This window comes from Gossypium hirsutum, chromosome D02, assembly GCF_007990345.1.
Source record: "Gossypium hirsutum isolate 1008001.06 chromosome D02, Gossypium_hirsutum_v2.1, whole genome shotgun sequence".
Classification (NCBI taxonomy): Eukaryota; Viridiplantae; Streptophyta; class Magnoliopsida; order Malvales; family Malvaceae; genus Gossypium; species Gossypium hirsutum.
Genome location: NC_053438.1, coordinates 67,690,551 through 67,712,002, shown reverse-complemented (window position 1 = coordinate 67,712,002; position 21,452 = coordinate 67,690,551). Strand labels below are relative to the sequence as shown.

The 21,452-nt window shown below is 34.0% G+C and overlaps 3 protein-coding genes across 5 annotated transcripts; all 3 read right to left on the bottom strand.

Moving 5' to 3' along the window:
* Positions 1-495: 495 nt before the first annotated feature.
* Positions 496-1,511, bottom strand: LOC107908980 (uncharacterized). Its single transcript, XM_016836303.2, has one exon. The coding sequence runs from the start codon at positions 1,333-1,335 to the stop codon at positions 853-855; it is 483 nt and encodes a 160-aa protein (XP_016691792.2). The 5' UTR covers positions 1,336-1,511; the 3' UTR covers positions 496-852.
* Positions 1,512-11,474: 9,963 nt separating this feature from the next.
* On the bottom strand, positions 11,475-13,689 carry LOC107908979 (uncharacterized). The gene is made up of 2 exons (XM_016836302.2): positions 13,432-13,689; positions 11,475-11,870 (listed from the first exon to the last, which is right to left on the bottom strand). The coding sequence occupies exons 1-2, from the start codon at positions 13,609-13,611 to the stop codon at positions 11,697-11,699; spliced, it is 354 nt and encodes a 117-aa protein (XP_016691791.1). The 5' UTR covers positions 13,612-13,689; the 3' UTR covers positions 11,475-11,696.
* LOC107908978 (aminoacylase-1) lies at positions 13,658-17,760 on the bottom strand. Of its 3 annotated transcripts, none has more exons than XM_016836301.2 (6): positions 17,045-17,715; positions 16,715-16,977; positions 15,821-15,958; positions 15,269-15,508; positions 15,020-15,165; positions 13,658-14,065 (listed from the first exon to the last, which is right to left on the bottom strand). In XM_016836301.2, the coding sequence occupies exons 1-5, from the start codon at positions 17,643-17,645 to the stop codon at positions 15,052-15,054; spliced, it is 1,356 nt and encodes a 451-aa protein (XP_016691790.1). In that variant the 5' UTR covers positions 17,646-17,715; the 3' UTR covers positions 13,658-14,065; positions 15,020-15,051. The 3 variants fall into 3 exon arrangements, with proteins under 3 accessions (XP_016691790.1, XP_040945015.1, XP_016691789.2); XM_041089081.1 differs by having other exon boundaries at positions 15,051-15,165; XM_016836300.2 differs by lacking the exon at positions 13,658-14,065 and having other exon boundaries at positions 14,742-15,165; positions 17,045-17,760.
* Between the last annotated feature and the right edge of the window lie 3,692 nt (positions 17,761-21,452).

Sequence of the window (21,452 nt, the reverse complement as noted above, 5' to 3'; positions counted from 1 at the left end):
ACCCCGTTAGTGACGGCTATCCAGTTACCATTTCACAAATCGTCGCTAAAAATATAACTGTTCAATTCGTCGGTAATACTAGACCTCTATGTTATTTATAGCGACCAAATTTACTCACCGACATTTTGCTGCATGATTCAAGGTGAAGGAAAGTGGTAACCCCACTTCGTAATCTTCCTAAGTTAATGCTTACCTTGGGAAAAACAGCTGATTTTTTTGCCGACAAATCTAAATAACCGTAACGAAAAAAAATGATATTATAGATTATAGTAAAATTTTGGGTGCAATTTGTGGTGGTAGCTTTGGTTTGATTTTATGAATATAAAAATCACATGGAACATGGCTTAGTATCTAAAACTCATCTTATCACGTGCTGCCAATTCTGGTCCATGCATTTTCACCGACGTTTGTGGAGAAAGCGACCGAATATTTTTGGTATAACTCTATTAACAAGTACACTTCTAAGTGAATAAATTGTTATTATTTATAGTGAGATAAAAAAAAACATATTTTACATTACATGAATAAATACAATACTTATACAATTGAACCCTGCAAAAAAAATTATAATGACAACCATTTTTGTAGCTAACAGCCATGGCTACAAGCAAAACCACTTTACATAACAGAGCAATATAAGCACAGGCCATTTTTTTTTTTTACGAATGAACATTTGCATTATATATATATTGTAAACAATTTAATGAAAGCTGAAACACAAGAAAAGAACCCAGAATTCTACAGTCTTTGTTTGATCTGAATCTTGAAACAGAGAAGCTTATTGGTTTTTCCAGATTAGAGATTTCTTTTAGCAAAGCTCCATTGATGGTGGATTTCAAAATTCCCCAAAAATCAACCATAGGTGTAATTCTTTCCATCATCGAAATTCTTGGAGTAATCTAAAGAATTGTACCTGGAAGTTTGTGGGAGGCCAACTTTATCAGATCCCACGAGTTTTCTGATCTCAGATCTGACTTCATAAAACACATGCCTCCAACTGCCTTTGTTGTGGCACCCAAGGATCCTGGTTTCTTCTTCGTTCATTTCAATGTCTTTAGCGAACGAGGGCTTTTTGGAGAGAACCCAAGACCAACCCCAGTCCCACCATTTCCTGATGGAGCTACCGGCGTATTCTCCCATGGAAGACAAGGACTTGGATCTGGGGAATGTCCATGACGTCGTCGGTGAAGAAGTGGGTTGTAGTTTTAGAGACAGAGATGAAAGCCTTCTTCGCAGCAGCCCTGGGCCTCCTGGTGGTGGAAAGTGGTCTTTTGATTCAGTTTGGGAGACGGGGAGGGAGCTGTTCTTTTGAAAGCTTTGAATGATGGAGCTCATGGTTGCTCTGTTATGAGAAACGCCCTAAAGAGATTTGGCAATGTCGGTCCTAAGAGAAAAAGGAAGAGGAAGGAAAATAAAGAGGTGAAATGTAGCGTTCACAGCTCTATTACAGCCTGTTTTTATTCTCTTTTTCTAAGGGAAAATAGATGTGAAAGTTGGTGAGTGCTATACCAGCTACATCATGGCTGGGTCGAGCCGGATTTTTTACCCGACCCGAATAAAATATTTTAATATATTTTTTAAAAAATTTTAAGTATTTTCATAATTTTTATATGATTTTGATTGATTTAATAATAGGTTTAGTCTTTAAAGTTTACATATTTAGTCTCTTTATTTATATATTTTTTGAAGTTAAAAGTTTTATTTTTTTATTTTTGAATTTTTAAATATTTCCTTAGAGAATCAAATTGATAGAATATGTAAGTATTCAGAGCTTAATTTATTATTATATCAATTAAAATTACGTACCATTGATGAAAAATATTAATTGCATTGATTGATTATCTTTAACTACTTACTTTCAGAATTGATAGGACTAAATTGCTTTGTTTTTTTAAAAGGACCAATTTATTCAATATCGAACTTGAGAGGAAATAGAAAGTTGTTTTTATTTTTATTTTTCACAATATTTTAGTTGGAATTATTACATGAATTTTAAATATATATATGTGTGTAATATTAATATATATTTATAATTAAATTTAAAATAAAATATCATAATTTGAATGTGGTCAGCTTGGACAAATGTGAAATTGAAATTCATGATTTATTCAATATTTAGTGGTAGTTTTATTTTTACTTCTCAATTTTTTTTCATTTAATTTTGAGAAATTATTCTTTATTTTTTTTGGGTGGTAAATTAAGTTGTGAAATTAGGTGTTTGATTAATCATTAGTCAAGGTAGATCAATTGTCTATTCATATATTATATATATAGCAAGTCCAATTATACAATAATTCGAAGCAATGTAATAGAAGTGGAGACAATGCTACCCAAAACGTTGCATATACAAAACTTCCTAGTCCAATACAATTTTAATTATAAAATAATATTTATAAAATAATAGAAAAAAAAATCAATCATGTAAACTTTATACATATATTCATTAAAATTTGATTATTAAGGTGTAAACAAAATATCTTAATCATTATTTTCTTATACGGTTGATGTATAAACGGGCTTAAAAGGTTATGAAAACATGTATTTTTTTTATTCCACTAAATGTAAAAATAACAACCCATTGTTGTTTTAGCATCATATTTTTAATTATTTATTTTGCGTATAATTTTCATAACTAGAAAAACAAGCATAGGTGAGGGCGATGGACAAATTAGGGACAATGGGACAGGTAAGAAACTGGGTGGATATTAATGTGGGAAACACAACATTTTGTGCTCATAATATATGTGAGGTTGCTATCCACAAACTCTAGGGACCATGCTGAGGTGAATGGGGACCGGGGAAGCTCTTCCTTTTTTTTTATTATTTACTATTTATTTTACATGCATCGATCACAACTCATGTTACTAGTTTTCACATATAATTATCGATTGTAGCTCCAGTTTTGGACGTGGAAACCTTAAGTTTTCAAGGCTGTAACAGTAAGACCTGAAACTATGTTGTGTTGGATATTTGAGAAATAGCAGCCTAGCTAGCAGGCAAGAATTTATCAACCCGAAACATCATTGTATAGCCGTCCTCCGAGAAACCGTGGATAATGGTACAGTGTGATAAGAAAAAGTTATGCAGATAGCATCGGAAACTATTGCCTTTCCGATCTTGGGCGAGTCGCACTTAAACTGGGCATAAAGATTAGTCTCTATTCCATGACCCTGCAAACACATATCAAATACGATGTTAAAATAAAAGAACCAGTATCTTTGGTTGCAAATAGTTCATCAAAAATGGTATTAATTCCAAGCACATGCCCATGACCCTGCTTATAGAATAACGATCCATCGACCTATTCAACCAATACACGATAAAGATTTTTGGATCTTGTCACATTCTCAAGTCTTGAACAACGGGTGCAAACGAAGAAATGTTCTCAAACACAAAGCTACCGGGCATAACTTCGTTAATGTCTCTGAGTATCGAAAACCTACCATGCCTTCCAAAATAACTAGGTCTGCATCATTTCCAAGGTAGGCCAGCTCTTGTGAGGACGATAACCTGCAAAAGCCAGGAGAGGCTGATATTTCATAACAAACATGTGAATTTTTTATTGAGTTTGGTTAAAGGGGTTAAAATGTAATTTAACAGCTCCTACTAGAGGACCTTATATGGTACTTTTACCAGTTTTTTTACATGTAGAATTTAAGCTTAGAGAAAAATATGCAAACAATGGGATTTGAATCTAAAACATCAAACATCTTAAATCTTTAATTTTATCATTTCAACCGAAGTCTTATTATTTACTAATATATATATATATAACTTTTACTCGGGTTGTGTTCTATGTATATATCTATACTATATAAACTATTGGCTGAGTTGATATCACAAGTCAACTAAATATCAACTTAATTTGAAAATGAGTAAAATCTATTTACTTTTACGAAATATCAAACAATCAACTCTCTTTATAACAATCAAGTTTGTCATAGAATTGAATTTTATGTTTTATTTTTACCCTATATAACATCCTCTATAAAGTATGAAGTTCACACTTTACTAAATAAATTACCATCCTCTAAATTTACTTAGATTTAATATAAATTTTTTATGAATACATTTTTTAGATGATTTTTTTTTCTTCACCCAGTCGGCTCTAACAATATTCTTTAACTGACAACTATCCCAATCTATAATATTAATTTAAAATTAAAATTTTAAAAATTTAAACTAAAACCAAAGCTTCAATTACGTTTTATCAATTTTAAAATAAAACTCAATAATATCAACCATTTATTTTTGAATTTTTATTGCATGTTATAGATTATTTATATAAATGGTATGTTTTTTTTATAATAAATTTAGATGTTTTTAATGTGTTAGACCGCAATAACTTTAAAAATAAACTATCATCACTTAATTTTAAGTAAAATTTTTTTTAAGTGGTACCACCGCATTGTTGGACTACACTAAAAAAATGTGTTTCATTTAAAATATTGAACAAATATCGTAGGAATACAAATCTATATATAATATGAATCGGTGTTGCCAATGTGTCAGGCGGCACCACCTTAAAAATAAAAAAATGCCAACTTTTTTTTACTTCAGTTTTTTATTTTTATAATTTGATTTGGTACTGCCAATGTGTCAGATGACACCACTTTAAAAAAATAAATTTATTTTGTATTCCTACGATGTTTGTTCAGCATTTAAAGAAAACTCATATTATTTGTGTTGCCTGACAATGTAGCAGCACCACTTTAAAAATTAATTTTTTTTACCTGGAATGATTGGGTGATAATGGGTTACTTTTAAATCAATTTCTTTATATTCCATTAAATTAGAATTTTCTATTTATAATTGTTCCTGAAGTGGAAAACGTTCCATTTGTTCTTGAATAGCGTCTTTCAAATGTGTTTCTGCTTCTTCAGTGAATGTCTTGGTAGAAGATATGATTTCTTGGAACTGAGGTTTATTCGTTTTTAAGTAAGTATGCAACTCAACGAGAAATTTCTTTACTTATCCAATTTCTAATGAATCAAGATAACCACTCGTTTCGATGTCGCCTAACACATTAAGAACACTATTTACATATATAATCTACAACGGGCCCCCATTTTGTAAGCAATTTTTTATGGTTTCGTACAAAAATTATCTAATTAGCTATCTTTTTTCATCATGGAAAATTATTTTCCATATAAATAAAATAAGTTATCTGTACTTACTAAAATACCTTTCATACATAAATGAAAATGTTTATTCTTTTATATAATAAATTAATAAAAATTTGATCAAATTTAAACTTAAAACATCATACATGCCAAACAATTAAATTTACCATAGTAATTAAAATAATAATTGATTTTTATATAAATTTTTAATAAATACATTTGTTATTTACACACATTTTGGTATTGCTATAAATCTATTAATATATTAAGTGTTTTTTTTTATGAGACATGGTTTTGAATCATCTTTGTGGAATTATTTTTTTATTTATGGGAATAATCTTTATTGTTTTACATATTTAATTTAATAAAAAGAAGAATAAGTCAATATTTAAATTATTTAAAATATATATTAACTAAAACGTTCAATTAATTTAATAAAACATGTAACTAAAAATTATTATTTTGGAATAATTGTAATTAAAAATTATTAAATATTTTAGTTTAATAAAAGAATATGAATCAAGAAAATGTTTAATTACTTAAAAATATATTCTAACATTGATAAAGAAAGATACTAGGCTTGAAATATAAACAACAAATTCTAGTCAAGTCTACTGATACCTATAAATGACTAATTCGAATTCATTCAAGTATACATCTGTAATATTAATCAACGCATTCTAAATGTGATGTTTTCTCTGTCTGCTGGAATGATAAGTTTGACAGTTTTCATGGTGTATTGGGTAGTTTCCTCTAGTTTTTTTTTTCTTCTTCTGGTTTTGTCCTTGGTTTTCTTCCGGTTTCGTCTGGTTCTTCTAGTTTTGATCTGCTTACTTTTGGTTTTCTCTGTTCTTTGGTCTTTCTCATGGAAAATGATATCGTGGGGCTTACTATTCAAAACGAAGAGGAGAATGCTTGGCAGATTTCTTCGAACGGGGATGATCCTGTGTCGAATTTTGGTTTGTGTCTAGTTGGCTGCTTCTTGACGGCCAGCGTGGTTAATTTTGAAGAGATGCAGAATATTATGGCTAACTTATGACATCCACTTGGGGGAATATCCATATCTGATCTGGGAGACAAGAAGTTCATTTTCCCCTTTTTTTTTATAAAGTAGATGTTGTCAGAGTGGTTAATGGTAGTCAGTAGTCTGTGGACTTTTAACAATCATTTACTAGTATTCCATCGTCTTGTGAAGGGGGAAGACCGCTCTAGGTCCCGCTGTGTTTTGCTGAATTTTGGGTGCAAATTCATTATATTCCCAATGGCCTTTTCTTGGAGCAAATGGCGAAACAATTCGGGGAACTTTCAGGCAAGTTTCTAGATTATGATCCCAAATCGATTTTCCTTGGTCTCAAGCAATTTCTGCGAGTGCGTGTCACTTTGGATGTTCGTTTGCCATTGAAGTGTTGAAAGTGAATTGCTCTATCCCAACATAAACATGCTTATTGTCGATTTCAATATGAAAGGTTGACTTTGTTCTGCTTTATGTGTGGTATGCTTGGACATGGGGAAAGTGTCTGCCCAGTTCGTATTACGTATGGACCAAAGGAGTTACCAATGGGATGAGATATCTCACTTAAGGCTTTGCCAAGACGAGCACTAGCACCGATTAGTGCGTGGCTACGTGATGAAGGTAATCGAGTTGAAGAGACACAAAGTGATGCTCCCGGTCCTAAGGTGGGTGTTCCGGCAACCTCTTATACTTCCAACATTGTGAATATGATTAGTAAGAATCTAGGGTTGCACCTCGATGGGGTTGCACCTAATTTGAAGGAGAAGGATATTGAGGATGTGGGGGATCCCCAGGATGCTATGGACGAAATGGGTTTGATGCATGAGGAGCGACCTCTTCAATTGGTTAACGGGAATAAAAGGGCAAGAGTTCTTTCTTCAGTCTCTATCGTTTCTACTGATTTGGATTTGGAACAGGCTCTAAACAATGATGAATCAGCTGATTCTGCATGGCAGGGCAACCGACAGCTATATCTTAAGCTGGAATGTCCAGGGAGTCTGCGGGTTGTTCTTCGATTTCAGCATACGCTGAAGACTTATAACCCTAAAGTTGTTATTATTAAAACCAAGATTAATGATCGATGAATGGAGTGAATTCGTCGAAAATGTGGCTTTGTGTTCGAGTTTGATGTGTCTGCTATGGGCTATTATGGCGGGTTGTCTTTAGAATGGAAATAGGATTGTTCTATTTGTCTTCGCACTTATTCTAGTTTCCATATTAATGTGGACATTTTGGACAAAGTGGCAGGGTACAATTGGCTTGAGAAAAGTGCCCTTGAGAAAAGTGCTCAGTCTACATTATGGGATTTGCTTTGACATTTAGGTGAAGATCAATCTCTGCCCTGGTTGGTTTTTGAAGACTTTAATGAGATTGCGTTTTCTTATGAGAAAAAAAAAGGGTCGATTAAGACGTGATAAACAGATGGAGGCATTTCGGAGTACATTGGAGGATTGTGATTTGAATGACTTAGGTTGGATGGGTTAGTAGTTTACGTAGGAGAGAGGTCGTCTCCTAGGGACAAACATACAGGAACATTTAGATCAAGTTGGGTGGATGGTTTCTCGCATTATAAGGCGCTTAATGCCCCTCATTCAATATCAAATAATTGTTGTAACTTTCTCCGATGTTGCAACTAGATGGCTTAGCCTGTCTGCTCATTGCTCCTTCCGGTTTGAGGCGAAGTGGGTTTATGAACAGTCTTGTGAGGATGATAATCGTTGTGTCTGGAATAATTGTGAGGGGGATGTTCCTTATAAACTGGAAAATTTGGGCACATCTCTGTTAGATTGGTGGAAGACTCTCTCTAGTAACCAAAAACGGATTGCTCGGATAGCATCGACTCACTTGGTTGAATTGAACAATGAGAATCCTACTAAGGATATTCTAGCTAAGATTGTTGATGTTAAGCTAGCATTGAATATGGAAGCGGATAAGGAGAAAATTTATTGGGAGCAACGAGCACATACTAATTGGTTGAAAGAGGGGACCGTAACACTACTTTCTTTCCTAAATTTGCTTCCCATCGACGATGTGTAAATACTGTTACTGGTTTGAAGGATTAGGATGGGTCTTTTGTTTCTTCAATGGATGCCATGGCTTCGGTCACCATACAATTTTTTGAAGTCTTATTTTCATCCACCAGTCAGAGTAATCATCATCATTTGTTGGAGGATTGATGTTTGTATCATTGGTCGAATAAATGATGATCTGATGGCAGAGTTTACAACAGAGGAGGTTCAGGTTGCTATGTTCAGTATGCCTCCACTTAAGGCTTCGGGTATGGATGGTTTTTCGGTTGTTTTTTACCAGAAATATTGGTACGTTATTAGAGCTGATATTACAAATTACTGTCTTGCGATCCTTCAATGTGAGGTTTCGTTGGAGATTATTAACCACACTAATATTGTACTTATTCCGAAAGTTGTGAATCCGAGCAGATTTATTTCTAGTAATGTTCTTATTGCCTATGAGATTTTGCATTATTTTAAGAAATGTCGGGTTGGTAAGATGGGCTGCTTTACTCTAAAGTTGGATATGAGTAAACCATATGATCAAGTCAAGTGGAGTTTTTTGGAAGCTATGATGCTATGTATGGGTTTCCGTAGGGACTAGGTTTCATTGGTTATGAGTTGTATTAACAGGATTTCGTATCCGATGGTGCTTAATGGCCAATTGGGAGAAGTCGCCCATCCTTTGCAAGGACTCCGTTAGGGAGACCTTTTAAGTCTTTATCTTTTTCTAATCTGTGATGAAGGTCTCTCTTCTTTACTCCAGCTAGCACAGTGGGAGGGTATCATTCGTGGCACACGTATTGGCAGAGTTGGGCCTCATTTATCGCATTTATTGTTTGCTAATGATAGTATTCTCTTTGGGGATGCCACTGTTTTAGGTGCTCGTATTATTTGATCCATTTTACGAGAATACAAGGCTTATTCGAGGCAACAAGTGATTTTCGAAAAGTCTTTAATTTATTTCAGTACAAATGTGGATGAGTCTATGCGCCATCATATTAGTACTAGCTTAGGAGTGAGGTTAACTTCTAACCCGGAGAAATATCTCGATCTCCCAACTATGGTGGGATGGCGAAAAAGAGCAGTTTTTCCAACATTTCAATAATTGGCTCAGAAGGTGTATTGATAACTGGAGTACGTGTTTTTTGTCACAATGGGGTAAGAAAATTTTTATACGATTAGTTCTACAGTCTATTCCGACCTATGCTATGCAATGCAATGTTTTTTACTTTCATCTTCTCTATGTAAAGAGTTGGAATCCATTATTTGTAAATTCTGGTGGCAAAATTCCAGCACAAAAAGAGGAATTTATTAGTGTTTATGGTCTTCTTTATGTCAGCCAAAATTGTAAGGTGGTATGGGTTTTCGGCTTATTTTCTTTTGAGTAGGGTTTTGAAAGGAAATTATTTTCCAAATTCAAAATTTTTAAATGCTCGGGTTGGGTTCTTACCCTTCTTATACTTGGCGTAGCTTGTGGATTACGCGTGGTCTTCTTGAAAAAGGTCTGGGCTGGCGTGTGGGCACTGGAACTTCGATTTCCATTTGGAATGACTGTTGGCTTCCAGGACCTGGTGGCTGCAAGGTACAACACACAACTGTTACTACTTCGGTTAGTTGGGTGAGTGACCTTATGGTACCAGATTTATATAAATAGGATGAGTATTCCATTGGCCCAATTTGGCCCCCTTGATATTCTTGTCTAGAAGGGTTCTCCTACTGGGCTCCATATAGTGAGAAATGTGTACAATATGTTACTAAGGCCTTCTCACACGGATCACTCACATGGTGCCCACAATGACAACTCGCTTACTAGTAGTGTTTATGCTAATATGTGGCAAGCCAAAATTCCGTAGAAAATTCGCATCACATGTTGGTGATTTTGTAACAATTATGTTCCTACGCTTTCTAATCTTTATAATAGGCAGGTAATGAACAACAGATTTTGTCCTAAATGCTATGCTGAACCAAAAACTGTGATACATGTTGTACGAGAGTGTCCGATTGCTAAGACAGTATGGCAAGCGTTACAAATTTCATTGAAGATTCTATTAATTTAATTCTTTTTACAATTTGGGCTTTGTGGATGGGGCGTAATAGAAGTTATCATGAAGGACTTCCTCAATCAGTTTCGAATGTGGTGACTTTCATCCGGTTATACCTTCGGGAGTTATCCTTTCCTGGGGAGGGTTCACGGCTTTGTGTGGGGGTTCCGGAGGTGCGATGGTAGCCTCTGGTTGGGCCTTTTGTGAAAGTAAATTTTGATGCCTCTTTCCTGTCTCACTCTAGGCAATCTTATTCGGGGATTATTGTTCGGAATATAGAGAATCTGGTTTTGGAAGCAAGTATACAAATGCATAGTAATGTACCTAATGCTTTTGTTGCAGAGGCTCTTGCTTTTTTTCGAGTACTCTGTTTCGACGGCAGATCTAGAGTTCACGCATGTTATTGTTGAGGCGAACTCTTTGGCAGTGGTTAAGAAAGCCAATTCCTTGCATGATGACAGATCAGAGATTGCAGTGGGTCATTAAAGAAGAAACATACAGGCTTAGAAACTGTTTCACTGATACTATTGTTCAACATTGTTTTCGACAGGGTAATAGAGTTGCTCACCATCTTGCTGCCATGGGTGTTGGTCAAAGTCTTGATCAGTTTTGGGTGGAGGAGGTGCCGCTATCGGTGGAGCCTACTGTCGCTGCTGTTCGTTGGTGGGTAAACCTGCCGGATTAATTTATTGAAAATTTCGTTTCAGATAAGTAGGTTGACCGAATTTTATTCTGCTTCTGGGATGCTTCTCCTCTGGCTCTCACTCACTAGAAGACTTTTCCAGTTCATGAGAGTTTGGCTGGTTTTTCTCTGATTTCAGTTTCATGTTCGGGAGGGTCTTTTGTTTTCGTTGCGTTCTTCATGTTGTCTTTTGATTTGGTTTTGTTTGCTCTGTCTTTTGGTGTGCTGTTGGTTTGCTTTTAATTTTGCTTTAAATTATGTTTTGTTGCTCTTGTTCACATAAATGAAAGCCAACTTTTAGTCAAAAAAAAGAAAAAGAAATATATCATTTTTTTAATTTTTTAAAAAGTTAATTAAATTTAATAATCTTTTTGATAGAAACATTTAGTAATTTTATATAGACATAAATGAAAAAAATATATAAACTTAGAAAACAAATTAGATCAAAAGACTGAGCTTTGAATATTGAAATTCGAAACGCACCTCTTCAAGCTGTGAGATGTCTTTCTATGAACAAAAACTGTGTCCCAACGGGTGAATGCAGACAAGACAAGTTTCTGTAGACTGTGACACTAATCATAAGAATCATCAAAATAAGAAATGTAAAAGAAGATGGCAACCTTGTTTTTTCTTTTTTTCTTTCTTTTTTTGCCTTTCTTCATTGAAATGGAATCATATACTGGATACTGTCAATAGGATGTGTGTCTGGAAGCAAACCTACAAGTATATTTATCAATGCATATAGAATGAATAGATTCTAAAAAAAAATAAAGCAAACTTGCTGCAGCAAATCTAGGAAAAGACATCAAAGCTTCTTCATCTTCTTTATTTCTTTGCCTTTGCGAACCTCAGGCATCTGTATTTTTCGCCACTTACAGTGATTTCGAGAGCCCCGTCTTGGTTATCTTGATTCGATGCTGTTCCCATCAGGACGCTTTTCTCTTTTTCGAGGTTTTCTTTTTCCATCTTTAGTCTAGCCTCTTGTCGGGCAATCTCTGCCTGGAAGATAAAAAATTATGTTCCGAAGAACTAAGAATCGTCAAGCAACTGCAGCAGGACAGAAGCATACACTTATGCAACTATGTACTTTTTATACTGCAATTAGGCTCAACTCAATCAGAATAGTTTAAAATCATTCATGTGCATGCTAAATATATTGGAAATTCCCTTACACCAGAGACTATACATCTACAGATAATTGAACCCCGACAAGTTCGGATTTGAATTCTCTGTAACTCAATCAGCATACTGAACACATCAGAAACAACCTTATAGTAGTGACTGTAGGTCTACAGATAACTGAACCACCAAGGGTTTCGATTTGGAATTCTCTTTACTATGCCAAGGATATGAACTAATCAAAGTCAATTCATACACAAGCTCCCACTTTGATTCAAGTATTAACAAAGATAAAAGCATGTCAAACCCTATGAAGAGACTACTAAACTCAAAAAGACTAAACATAGAAGAAACAACACCAACATCAATAATTTCATGAGCAATTTAGCTAATCAGCAACCTGTCTTGATAAACAAACTATGACACTTATTATGAATGAGTATCATCTACGAATGTGTCTTATATTCGAAATTTTGAAGCTTTTCAATGTATTGGGAAGGTTTTTAATGGGTCATATCTCATATCATTCTCCAAAAATGCGCTGGCCAGGGGTGTTGGACATGGAAACTTCAAGACAAATAAAGAGTTGAAGCAAAATAGTAAAAACATAGCAAAGGAGGAAATGGTTCATGGCAGTCTAACAGCATCACCGTAATCAAGGACATTAAGGGTGTGCTTGGTTGGTTGGAAAAGTGGAGGGAATGGGAGGAAGGAAAGGAAAAGTGGAAAGAAAATGAATTTTGAGTGTGTAAGGTAAGGAAGAAAAGTGAGGGGGAAGAAAATAAGAGAGGAAATCATTTTACAGCCTAACGCATAAAAATCAATCCTTCCAAATTGGAATAGTGAGGAGAGAAAATGAGAGAGATGTGCATGTGAGCTCAAAATTATGCATTTTTTATGTTTTATTTTTTTTCCTTCCATTTTTGCACCTCTACCGAGCAATGCATGAAAATAAAAAGGTAATTTTCTTTCCATTTTTCCATCTCTCCTACCAAGCATTGGAAAGAAAAATTATGTCCTAAGTGCTCATATGTAGTTCTCATCATCACTGCGACAATTTAAGAGCAAGTGCATTCTCAACAGAAACTGAAGAACCTATTTCTACAAACCATGAAAACTAAATGTTCATCATTATCAAAAGATACCAGAAATTTACTAACATAAAGGCAAGAATTTAAGCAAATTAGCCACTCATTAAGAATAACAAATAAAAACAACAAACACCCATTTTTAAGAACCCCCAATTCAAGATAAATAAAAACATAGTCTTCAATCTCTATGCTTATCAACCTCACTTTCCATTAACTTGGAAAAAAAGAGAGTTTAAAAACAGTTGTAACGCAGGTAATCAAGAAACTATTTTTCTACCAATTAACGACAAACAATCAACTAAAAATTTCCCATTTTTCTTTAATTGGGAAAGAGAAGGGAAAAAGCAGACCTCACGGCGAGAGAGCTCGGCTTTCCAGGCCGCTTCACGCTCGGCGACTTCGCGCTCACGTTCCTCGATGTAACTTTGCATCTCTCTTTCCTTCATTTCTCTGTCATGCATGTCGGCTTCCAAGGCCTCTTTCAGCTCCTCCACGAACTTATCGACCACCGCTTTTATTCTCAGCGACATCTTTGTCTTCTCTATTAAGCTACCGCTCGACCCTTTTCTCCTTTTCGTAGTGAACCAGAGAACTGTTAGCCACTGCCAATCTCTTTCAGTAGAGTGGATCGAACATCGAATGAGGGGCCTTTGAACCCATTATTTTCAAACGGATGCTTTCCGTTTTTTCTTTGTAAATAATAATGAAATCGAAAGAAGAAACCCAATAAGAACAACCCAGAGAAAGCAAGGTATTTCACCGTATCAAGGCAAAGTAATGATGATAATCGGCTAATCGCCGAAAAAGAAAATTTCTTTTTGGAGAATAAAAATGGAAATAAAATGCGTGAACAAGGAAGCAACCAATTCATAACCTTTTGTTTTGTTTGTGGACTAGAAGGCCCACGTTGGGGTCTCATTTCATCCCAGCCCACCATTGATTCCTTCGAAAACGCTGCTTTCGTCCTTGTCGCTTCTCGTCGTGCTGCCAGAGAATATGGAAATTTGGGTTAATTTATGGTTTTGGTCCGTTTATTATTCTCAAATTTGAGATTTAGTTTTTATTTTATTTTGTATAATTTTATTTTTTATTTTTATAATTTTATTAATCAGTCTGATTAAATAATTATATGTATGTTTCTTAGAAACACCCTCTCCACTAAAAATAATTATTAATATACCATTCAGTACCTACATTTAACTTCAATATTCAAAGTTTTTTTTTGTCACAATTTGGTACCTAAGTTTGATTTCAATGTTCAATTTGGTACACAAACTAAACAACAGTCCAATAAATATTTGACATTGTGCTCTAGTAAAAAAATATAGGTACTTAATTGGAACAAAAAAAACTCAAGTACCAAATTAAGCATTAAAGTCAAACTTAGGAGGTATTTGTATGGAACAAAGAAAAACTCAAATACCAAACTGTATTGAAACCAAAATTAGGTGCCAAATTGGGGAAAAAAAAACTCAAGTACCAAACTGAACATTCTAGGCAAATATAGGTACTAAATAGTATATTAACCCTAAAAAATAATTGATATTAGCTTGATGAGTTGGATTCAACATTTTAACCGGAATAGCTAACTGTATTAATTATTTGGATTAAATATTGAGGTAATAAAAATAAAGAGATTAAATTATGTCAAATTAAAATATAAAGAATAAGATTGTTGATCTTGAATATAGTCATTAAAGCTTCAAACATGTAAGCATTCTTAAGAACATGATGATGGTTATCAAAACATCAGACGCTATTGTTCAACCACAAAGTAAACTGGGAAAATGAAATGCCATGACAAGAAGAAGACATGACGCATCAGGCATGTTCAAATACCACATTATCCAAGAAGTTGCATGACGAACCATGTTCTCTTTAGCATAGGTAAGTGGTAAAACTGTTTCCCTCATCATCGATACATCATTGAGGATATACCTTTAAGTATGAAGATGTACATTGCTGGTACCTTACAACTCGTCTCGTGAATCTCCATGTCCTCCAGGCGGGATGTATGATGTGTAAGCTTTGATTATAGACTCGTATACCTCAATTCCTCTCAAGTATTCAGCTTGGTTTAGGAACTGCAATAATAAGGTAGAAAAGAAAACAGTCAAATCACATGTCAGATAGTTGCTAGCAGCCTAATTTGCTATTGACATATGAGGGTAATCATACAAGATATACCTCATTATGGTCATGAAGCAAAATAGGAGTGTTAGCCATAGGTGAGAAACCGATAGCCGGCAGGCCTAGTTTCCGAAAATTTTGAGCATCTGTCGAGGCAGGAAATATCTCAGGCTTTCCTATTTTTCCATTCGCTTTCTTGATAGCTTCTTCCAACAGAGTCCACCATGGATTAGAACTGTCGGTTGCAGTCACAAGCGGCCTTCCCAGGTCATCATGCAGTATACCCTTTGCCTTAAACTGCCAAAACAGATAACCGGTTCAAAAAGCAACAAAAGACCACTTAGGTTTATGAGATAGAATTTGTGGCATGCAAATGACAAACAACTATGCGAAACTCCTAGAAATGGATAGCTTTCCAACCCCTTTATTTTCTTCATTTAGTTACCTTGTTGATTCATGAGATCTCAAGCTGATACATATGGAAGTTTGCCATTGTAAGATTCTATGAAATGTGACAGTAATAGTTCACTGAAAATATTAACCATTCTTTTATAGTATTACCAAATATCCAATTTGCTTTCAAAGTGAGAAATGTTTCAATGTCTCTACCTCAAATGTCATGTTCCGCGAAGCAGGTGCCCATTCCTCAGCTATCTGTTTCTCCAGCGACTCTACATTACCAATCGGTGGTATTCGAATATCAAAACTAGCCTCTGCTTCTGAGGGCTGCAAATTCATGACGAAACCCTGGCAGGCAAACAAGAAGAAGATCTGCAACTTAGTGGCTGAAATCAAGATATCACTAATTGTTTATATTAATGAAAAGAATACGTGTGTCGATTCCGACATAGCAACAAAGCTATCAAAAGCAGACAATACTCGTCATTATTTGCCATATGAAACAATGCAATTATGCTACAGGCCTACAGCTTTGCAAACTGACAGATAACACATCTAATTTCTAAAAAGCAAATTAATTTTCCAATTGTTAGAAGTTACTTATGCTCCAATAAAACTCATGAAAACAGCCTCAATATTCCATCTAAGCCTAGTAGGATGCCTCGTCTTTAGGCTTTGCAGAGTCTGCATAACTTGCCTTGTCTTACGACTCAGCTGTAAGTTTCAGACCCAGATATGTATCTAATCCGGGTATGTTTAATTTTTTTTCCTAATGTCCAAATATGCATTGACACGAGTGTTTCAATAAAATGAAAGCTCATTACTAATCTTGGCAATTGATGAAAGGTATCAATGCACCAATCCAGCTCGAAAAAGCCAGTGAAGCCACCTTCTACATAAGACAATTAAACAATCCTTTGAGAGATGCAATACAGGTAAATTCTTCAGTGATTTTTATGATTAAAATCAGGAACTAAACTAGAACCAGAAAACAACTTTAGCTAGGGAACCGTACAGCAAATATCAGATTGAAAGACATAATCTAAGCAGTAATACCAGTACATGTAAAATACAAACTACAGTGAGTTAAACCAAGAGACTTACTGTTGGGGAAGGCGTGGCAGCCTTCAGAAAGGCCATATTAACCGAGATGACTTCCCCTTCAGCCTTCAAACCTGCCTTCACCAAATCAAACTGAGAAGCCCTGAACCTCCAAATACTCTCAATGCTCTTGAAAAGGTTCTCCATGGCACTATTCTCATAAAGCTTCGCCCCATGTCCAGGAGCTCCATTTGACTTTATAACCAACCACCATGGAGCCCTCTCCCCATAGAATACCCTATAGTTCTCATTGGGAGAAGCCAACCCTGTTCCTCAAAACACAAAATTATCCAACAATTATAAACAAATTTAAATGACTTAAAATCTTGTTACCTTCATCAAGCACTATATCGACATTCACATTCTTGAAGACATCAGAGGAAGCAAGCATCTCAGCACCATCACGGCCATCAATCTCCTCATCAGGAACAAACGACAGGTAAAGAGATCGTTTCGGGCAAAACCCAGAAGACCTCAACCTACGAATAGCTTCCAGGTACTGCATGCCAACGCACTTCATTTCCTGAGAGCCTCTAGCAAAGATATTTCCTTGTTCGTCGATGTGAGCTCCAAAAGGAGGATGAACCCACTTCGAATACTCAGAAGGGACGACGTCAGTGTGAGAGTTAAGGAGGATGGAAGGCAAGGAAGGGTCTGAGCCTGGCCATTGAAGGAGCACAATTGGCTTACCTTGAACGAATTCGATGACTTGGGATTGCAAAGAGAGGGAATCGGCTTGGGATAGAATGAAGTGGGTAGATTTTTGGTAGTCTGGGGATGGTTGGGAAGTGTTGATTTGGAGGTATTGTTGGAACCTTGATATGATTTCGGAGTGGTCGGCTTGGGCTGGTGGTGGTATCGAATTTGAGAGGAATGGAAGCAGTAAATAGAGGAAGAGTAGATGAAGAAGATTGAAAGTGTAAGGTTTTTCCATTGATTGAGTTCCCGGTCGGCTTTGACTTGGAGTAGCGGGCCTGAGTTTAACGTTAACGCTGAAATGACTGGAAAGTGGAAACATAACATTATTAACAGTCACAAATAGTTACGTTATCTTTTTTACTGTTGAGTTCGTTTACATTAAAAAATTAGACCGGTGGAACAACAACAAAATGAAAGTATAGGATTTGAGTATACCGTCCATCTAAACTCAATCTAAATCAGAATTTAAAAATGCACCTCTAAAATGGATAAAAATATTTATGATTATACTATATATCAATTATAAAACTCATTAAATCATCATTTTTCAATTTAATTGATTTAATCATCAATCTTATGATAATGAAATGTAATGGCCTAAATTTAAGGTAATCGGAACAGTGATTTCGTAATCACAAATATGATTTAAAGATAAATTTATTTTAATATTTTTTCATGAATATTGATATGATAGGAAAATCGTATGAAAATATCGATAGAAAAATTTTACCAATTTAGTGGTTAGTTAGAAAAAGAAATTATTGAAGAAATTCGGTAAAAACAAGGTATCGAGACCTCGATCTCGTAAAACCGAGTCAAAAATATTTTTATAAATATTTATGAAATGTTAGTAATGTGGTATTAAAATTTTGTTAGAAAATTTTAATGTTTGGGTAATCAATTAAATGAAAATGACTAAATTGGAAAAGATGTAAAAGTGGCTGGGATGATTAAATAGCTTAAGTGTCTAATGAGGAAGTATTTAAAAGGTAATTAGACCCAAAATTTATTTGGGCTGGACGGTAAGGACATGAAATCAGCAAGAAAATGGATGATTTAAAGGCAAAATTGGAATATTGCATAATTAACTAAATAAAATTAGGACTAATGTAGAAATATCTAGATTTTTTGTGATTTCTCTTCATTCTCATCAGCCAACACGCAATAGGAGGGGTTCTTTAAGCTAGTATTTCATAAAATAGATTTAGCTAGGACGAGTGATCCTATCTTGATATAGCCCTCACGAAGAATATGTGTAAAATGGTAAAAAAAAATCTAGTCCAGGCTGAATCCATTTTACACATATTCTTCGGAAGGGCTATATCAGGATAGGATCACTCGTCCGAGCTAGATCTTTTTTACCGTCAATTCCTTTTTAAAGATCTATCGAATTTTCCTTTCATTCAACAGGAATTTCTTCCCTTTTTTATCAAATATATCAATGTTTAATCAATTTTCATATAATGAACATTTAAATCATATTAACATCAATAACATACATTTCAAACATTTAAGAATATAATTCAGGTTACACGAACTTACCTCGATACTTGTTCGTATTAAAAATCTATTAATCCCGAACTTTTTCCTTTCCTCGATCTAGCTTCGTATTTGAATTTTCTGGATCTAAATAAATAAATTTAATCATCAATTTAATACATTTCTTGTTCATATGTAACATTCTCTATAATTTCACTATTATTTATAGTTCATTCAAAGTTGTCTACTTGAGTCGTAGTTATTAAATTATTTATATCTCAAGCTAAAAAATTCCAAATTAAAAATTGTTTGGGGTTTCTGAAACTAGACTCAAATACATTTCTATCATAAAATTTTCAAAATTTTTGGTTCAGCCAATAAGTACAGTAAAATCTTCAAACTTACCCCTATTGTGCTGTCTGACAGCTTCGACCTTTCTTTGCTAAAAATTAATTATCTCTTAGTACAAAATTTGGATGATGTTTTCGTTTGTTTTTTATTGAAAATAGACTCGTTAAAAATTTAAACATGTAAATTTTAACCCCTAATCATTTTTTTCTCCAATTTTTGATGATTTTCCAAAGTTAGAACAGGGGAACCCGAATTTATCCTGACCTTATCTCAAAAAATTTATTATATCTCATGATTTACAATTCTATTACTTACATCATTTCTTCTATGAGAAACTAGACTCAATAATCTTTAATTCCGTATTTTTTTCATCCTCTAATTCAATTTTTACAATTTTTGGTGATTTTTCAAAGTTAGTCTACTGCTGCTGTCCAAAACTGTTTTAGTGCAAGATGTTTATTATCATTTTCCCCCTAAGCTTTAATAAATGATAATTTATCCCTACTCAATTAACCTCTCAATTGAGATGATTTTTTCTCAATTAACACTTTATTATATCACTTCAAACTACTTTGTAACATTTGGGAATCAAAATTTCGGCCCTAGACTTTAATTCCAACTTTTTTACAATTAGGTCCTAAAAATAAATTTCTATTGAATTACCTAATAAAATCATCTCATAAACAAATTAAAGCTTCAATTTCATGCTATTTCATCATAAACTTACAGCACTCAACCATGGTGACTTTCAATTTCATCCATGAAATAAAAAACTAATGAATTTAATAGTAGAACCTAGTTGTAAAAGTCTTAAAAACACAAAAATTACAATAAAAATGCAATGATTAACTCACTTGGTGCAAAAGTTATGAAATACCAGCTTAAAGAACCCCCTCCTATGGCGTTTTGGCTGATGAGAATGAAAAGAAATCACAAGAAATCTAGATATTTCTACATTAGTCCTAATTTTATTTAGTTAATTATGCAATATTCCAATTTTGCCCTTAAATCATCCATTTTCTTGCTGATTTCATGCACTTGTCGTCCAGCCCAAATAAATTTTGGGTCTAATTCCTTTTAAATCCTTCCTCATTAGACACTTAAGCTATTTAATCATCCTAGCCACTTTTACATCTTTTCTAATTTAGTCCTTTTCATTTAATTGACCACCCAAACATTAAAAATTTCTAACGAAATTTTAATACCACATTACTAACATTTCATAAATACTTATAAAAATATTTTCAACTCGGTTTTATGAGATCAAGATCTCGATACCTTATTTTTACCTAATTTCTTCAATAAATTTTTTTCTAACTAACCACTAAATCGGTAAAATTTTTCTATCGATATTTTCATACGATTTTCCTATCATATCAATATTCATGCAAAAATATTAAAATAAATTTCCCTTTAAATCAGATTTGTAGTTATGAAATCACTGTTCCGATTACCTTAAATTTAGGTCATTACATAATCAACATCATAATATGTTTCAATAAAAAATAGAATTTAACTCGTAATAACGGAAAAATTAATTCGGAAAACTCCGGTAATGCCTCGTACCCTATTCTGGCGAGGAATATAGGTAGGGGTGTTACATGAAAAGATTCACCAAAATGAATAAGAAATTATAAATCAGCTAAGTTGTTGATTTTCTCCCAATTTTTAGTTTTTTTATTTTGTTCTCAATCTAACTTGTTTGAAATTATTAAAATAATAATAAATCAGTTTAATTGTTGATTTTTTTTTATTTTTAAATTTTTACTTGTTCCAAATACTTTACTTAGAGGTCGGTTCAATACTTGTTGATTCTTAATCTAATTATTTTGAGCGACTAGTCTGATTTGATTCCAACTACACTACTTTTTATCAAAAGGTGTAATTATGCTAGCATCTAAGCAAACAATCCTTTAAACTCGAACCCATAACATGGGTTGTAAGGTGAATACTATAGTTGTTTGAATTAGACTTAACTAGTTAGATAGGAAATCAGGTGGAGTGTCGATCCAAAGAGAGTCATGAGAATTAGTACGAATTTATTGAACAAGGTAAACAACTAATTAAATTAGACTTTTTATGATTAAATAAATTAATTGGATTAGTGAATCAATAATTTAACTGATTTGATCACCACGTATACCATGGGTATTGGGAGGTAAGGTATCATTCATACTAAGAATCTTATACTTTCATGTACAACATTTTTATT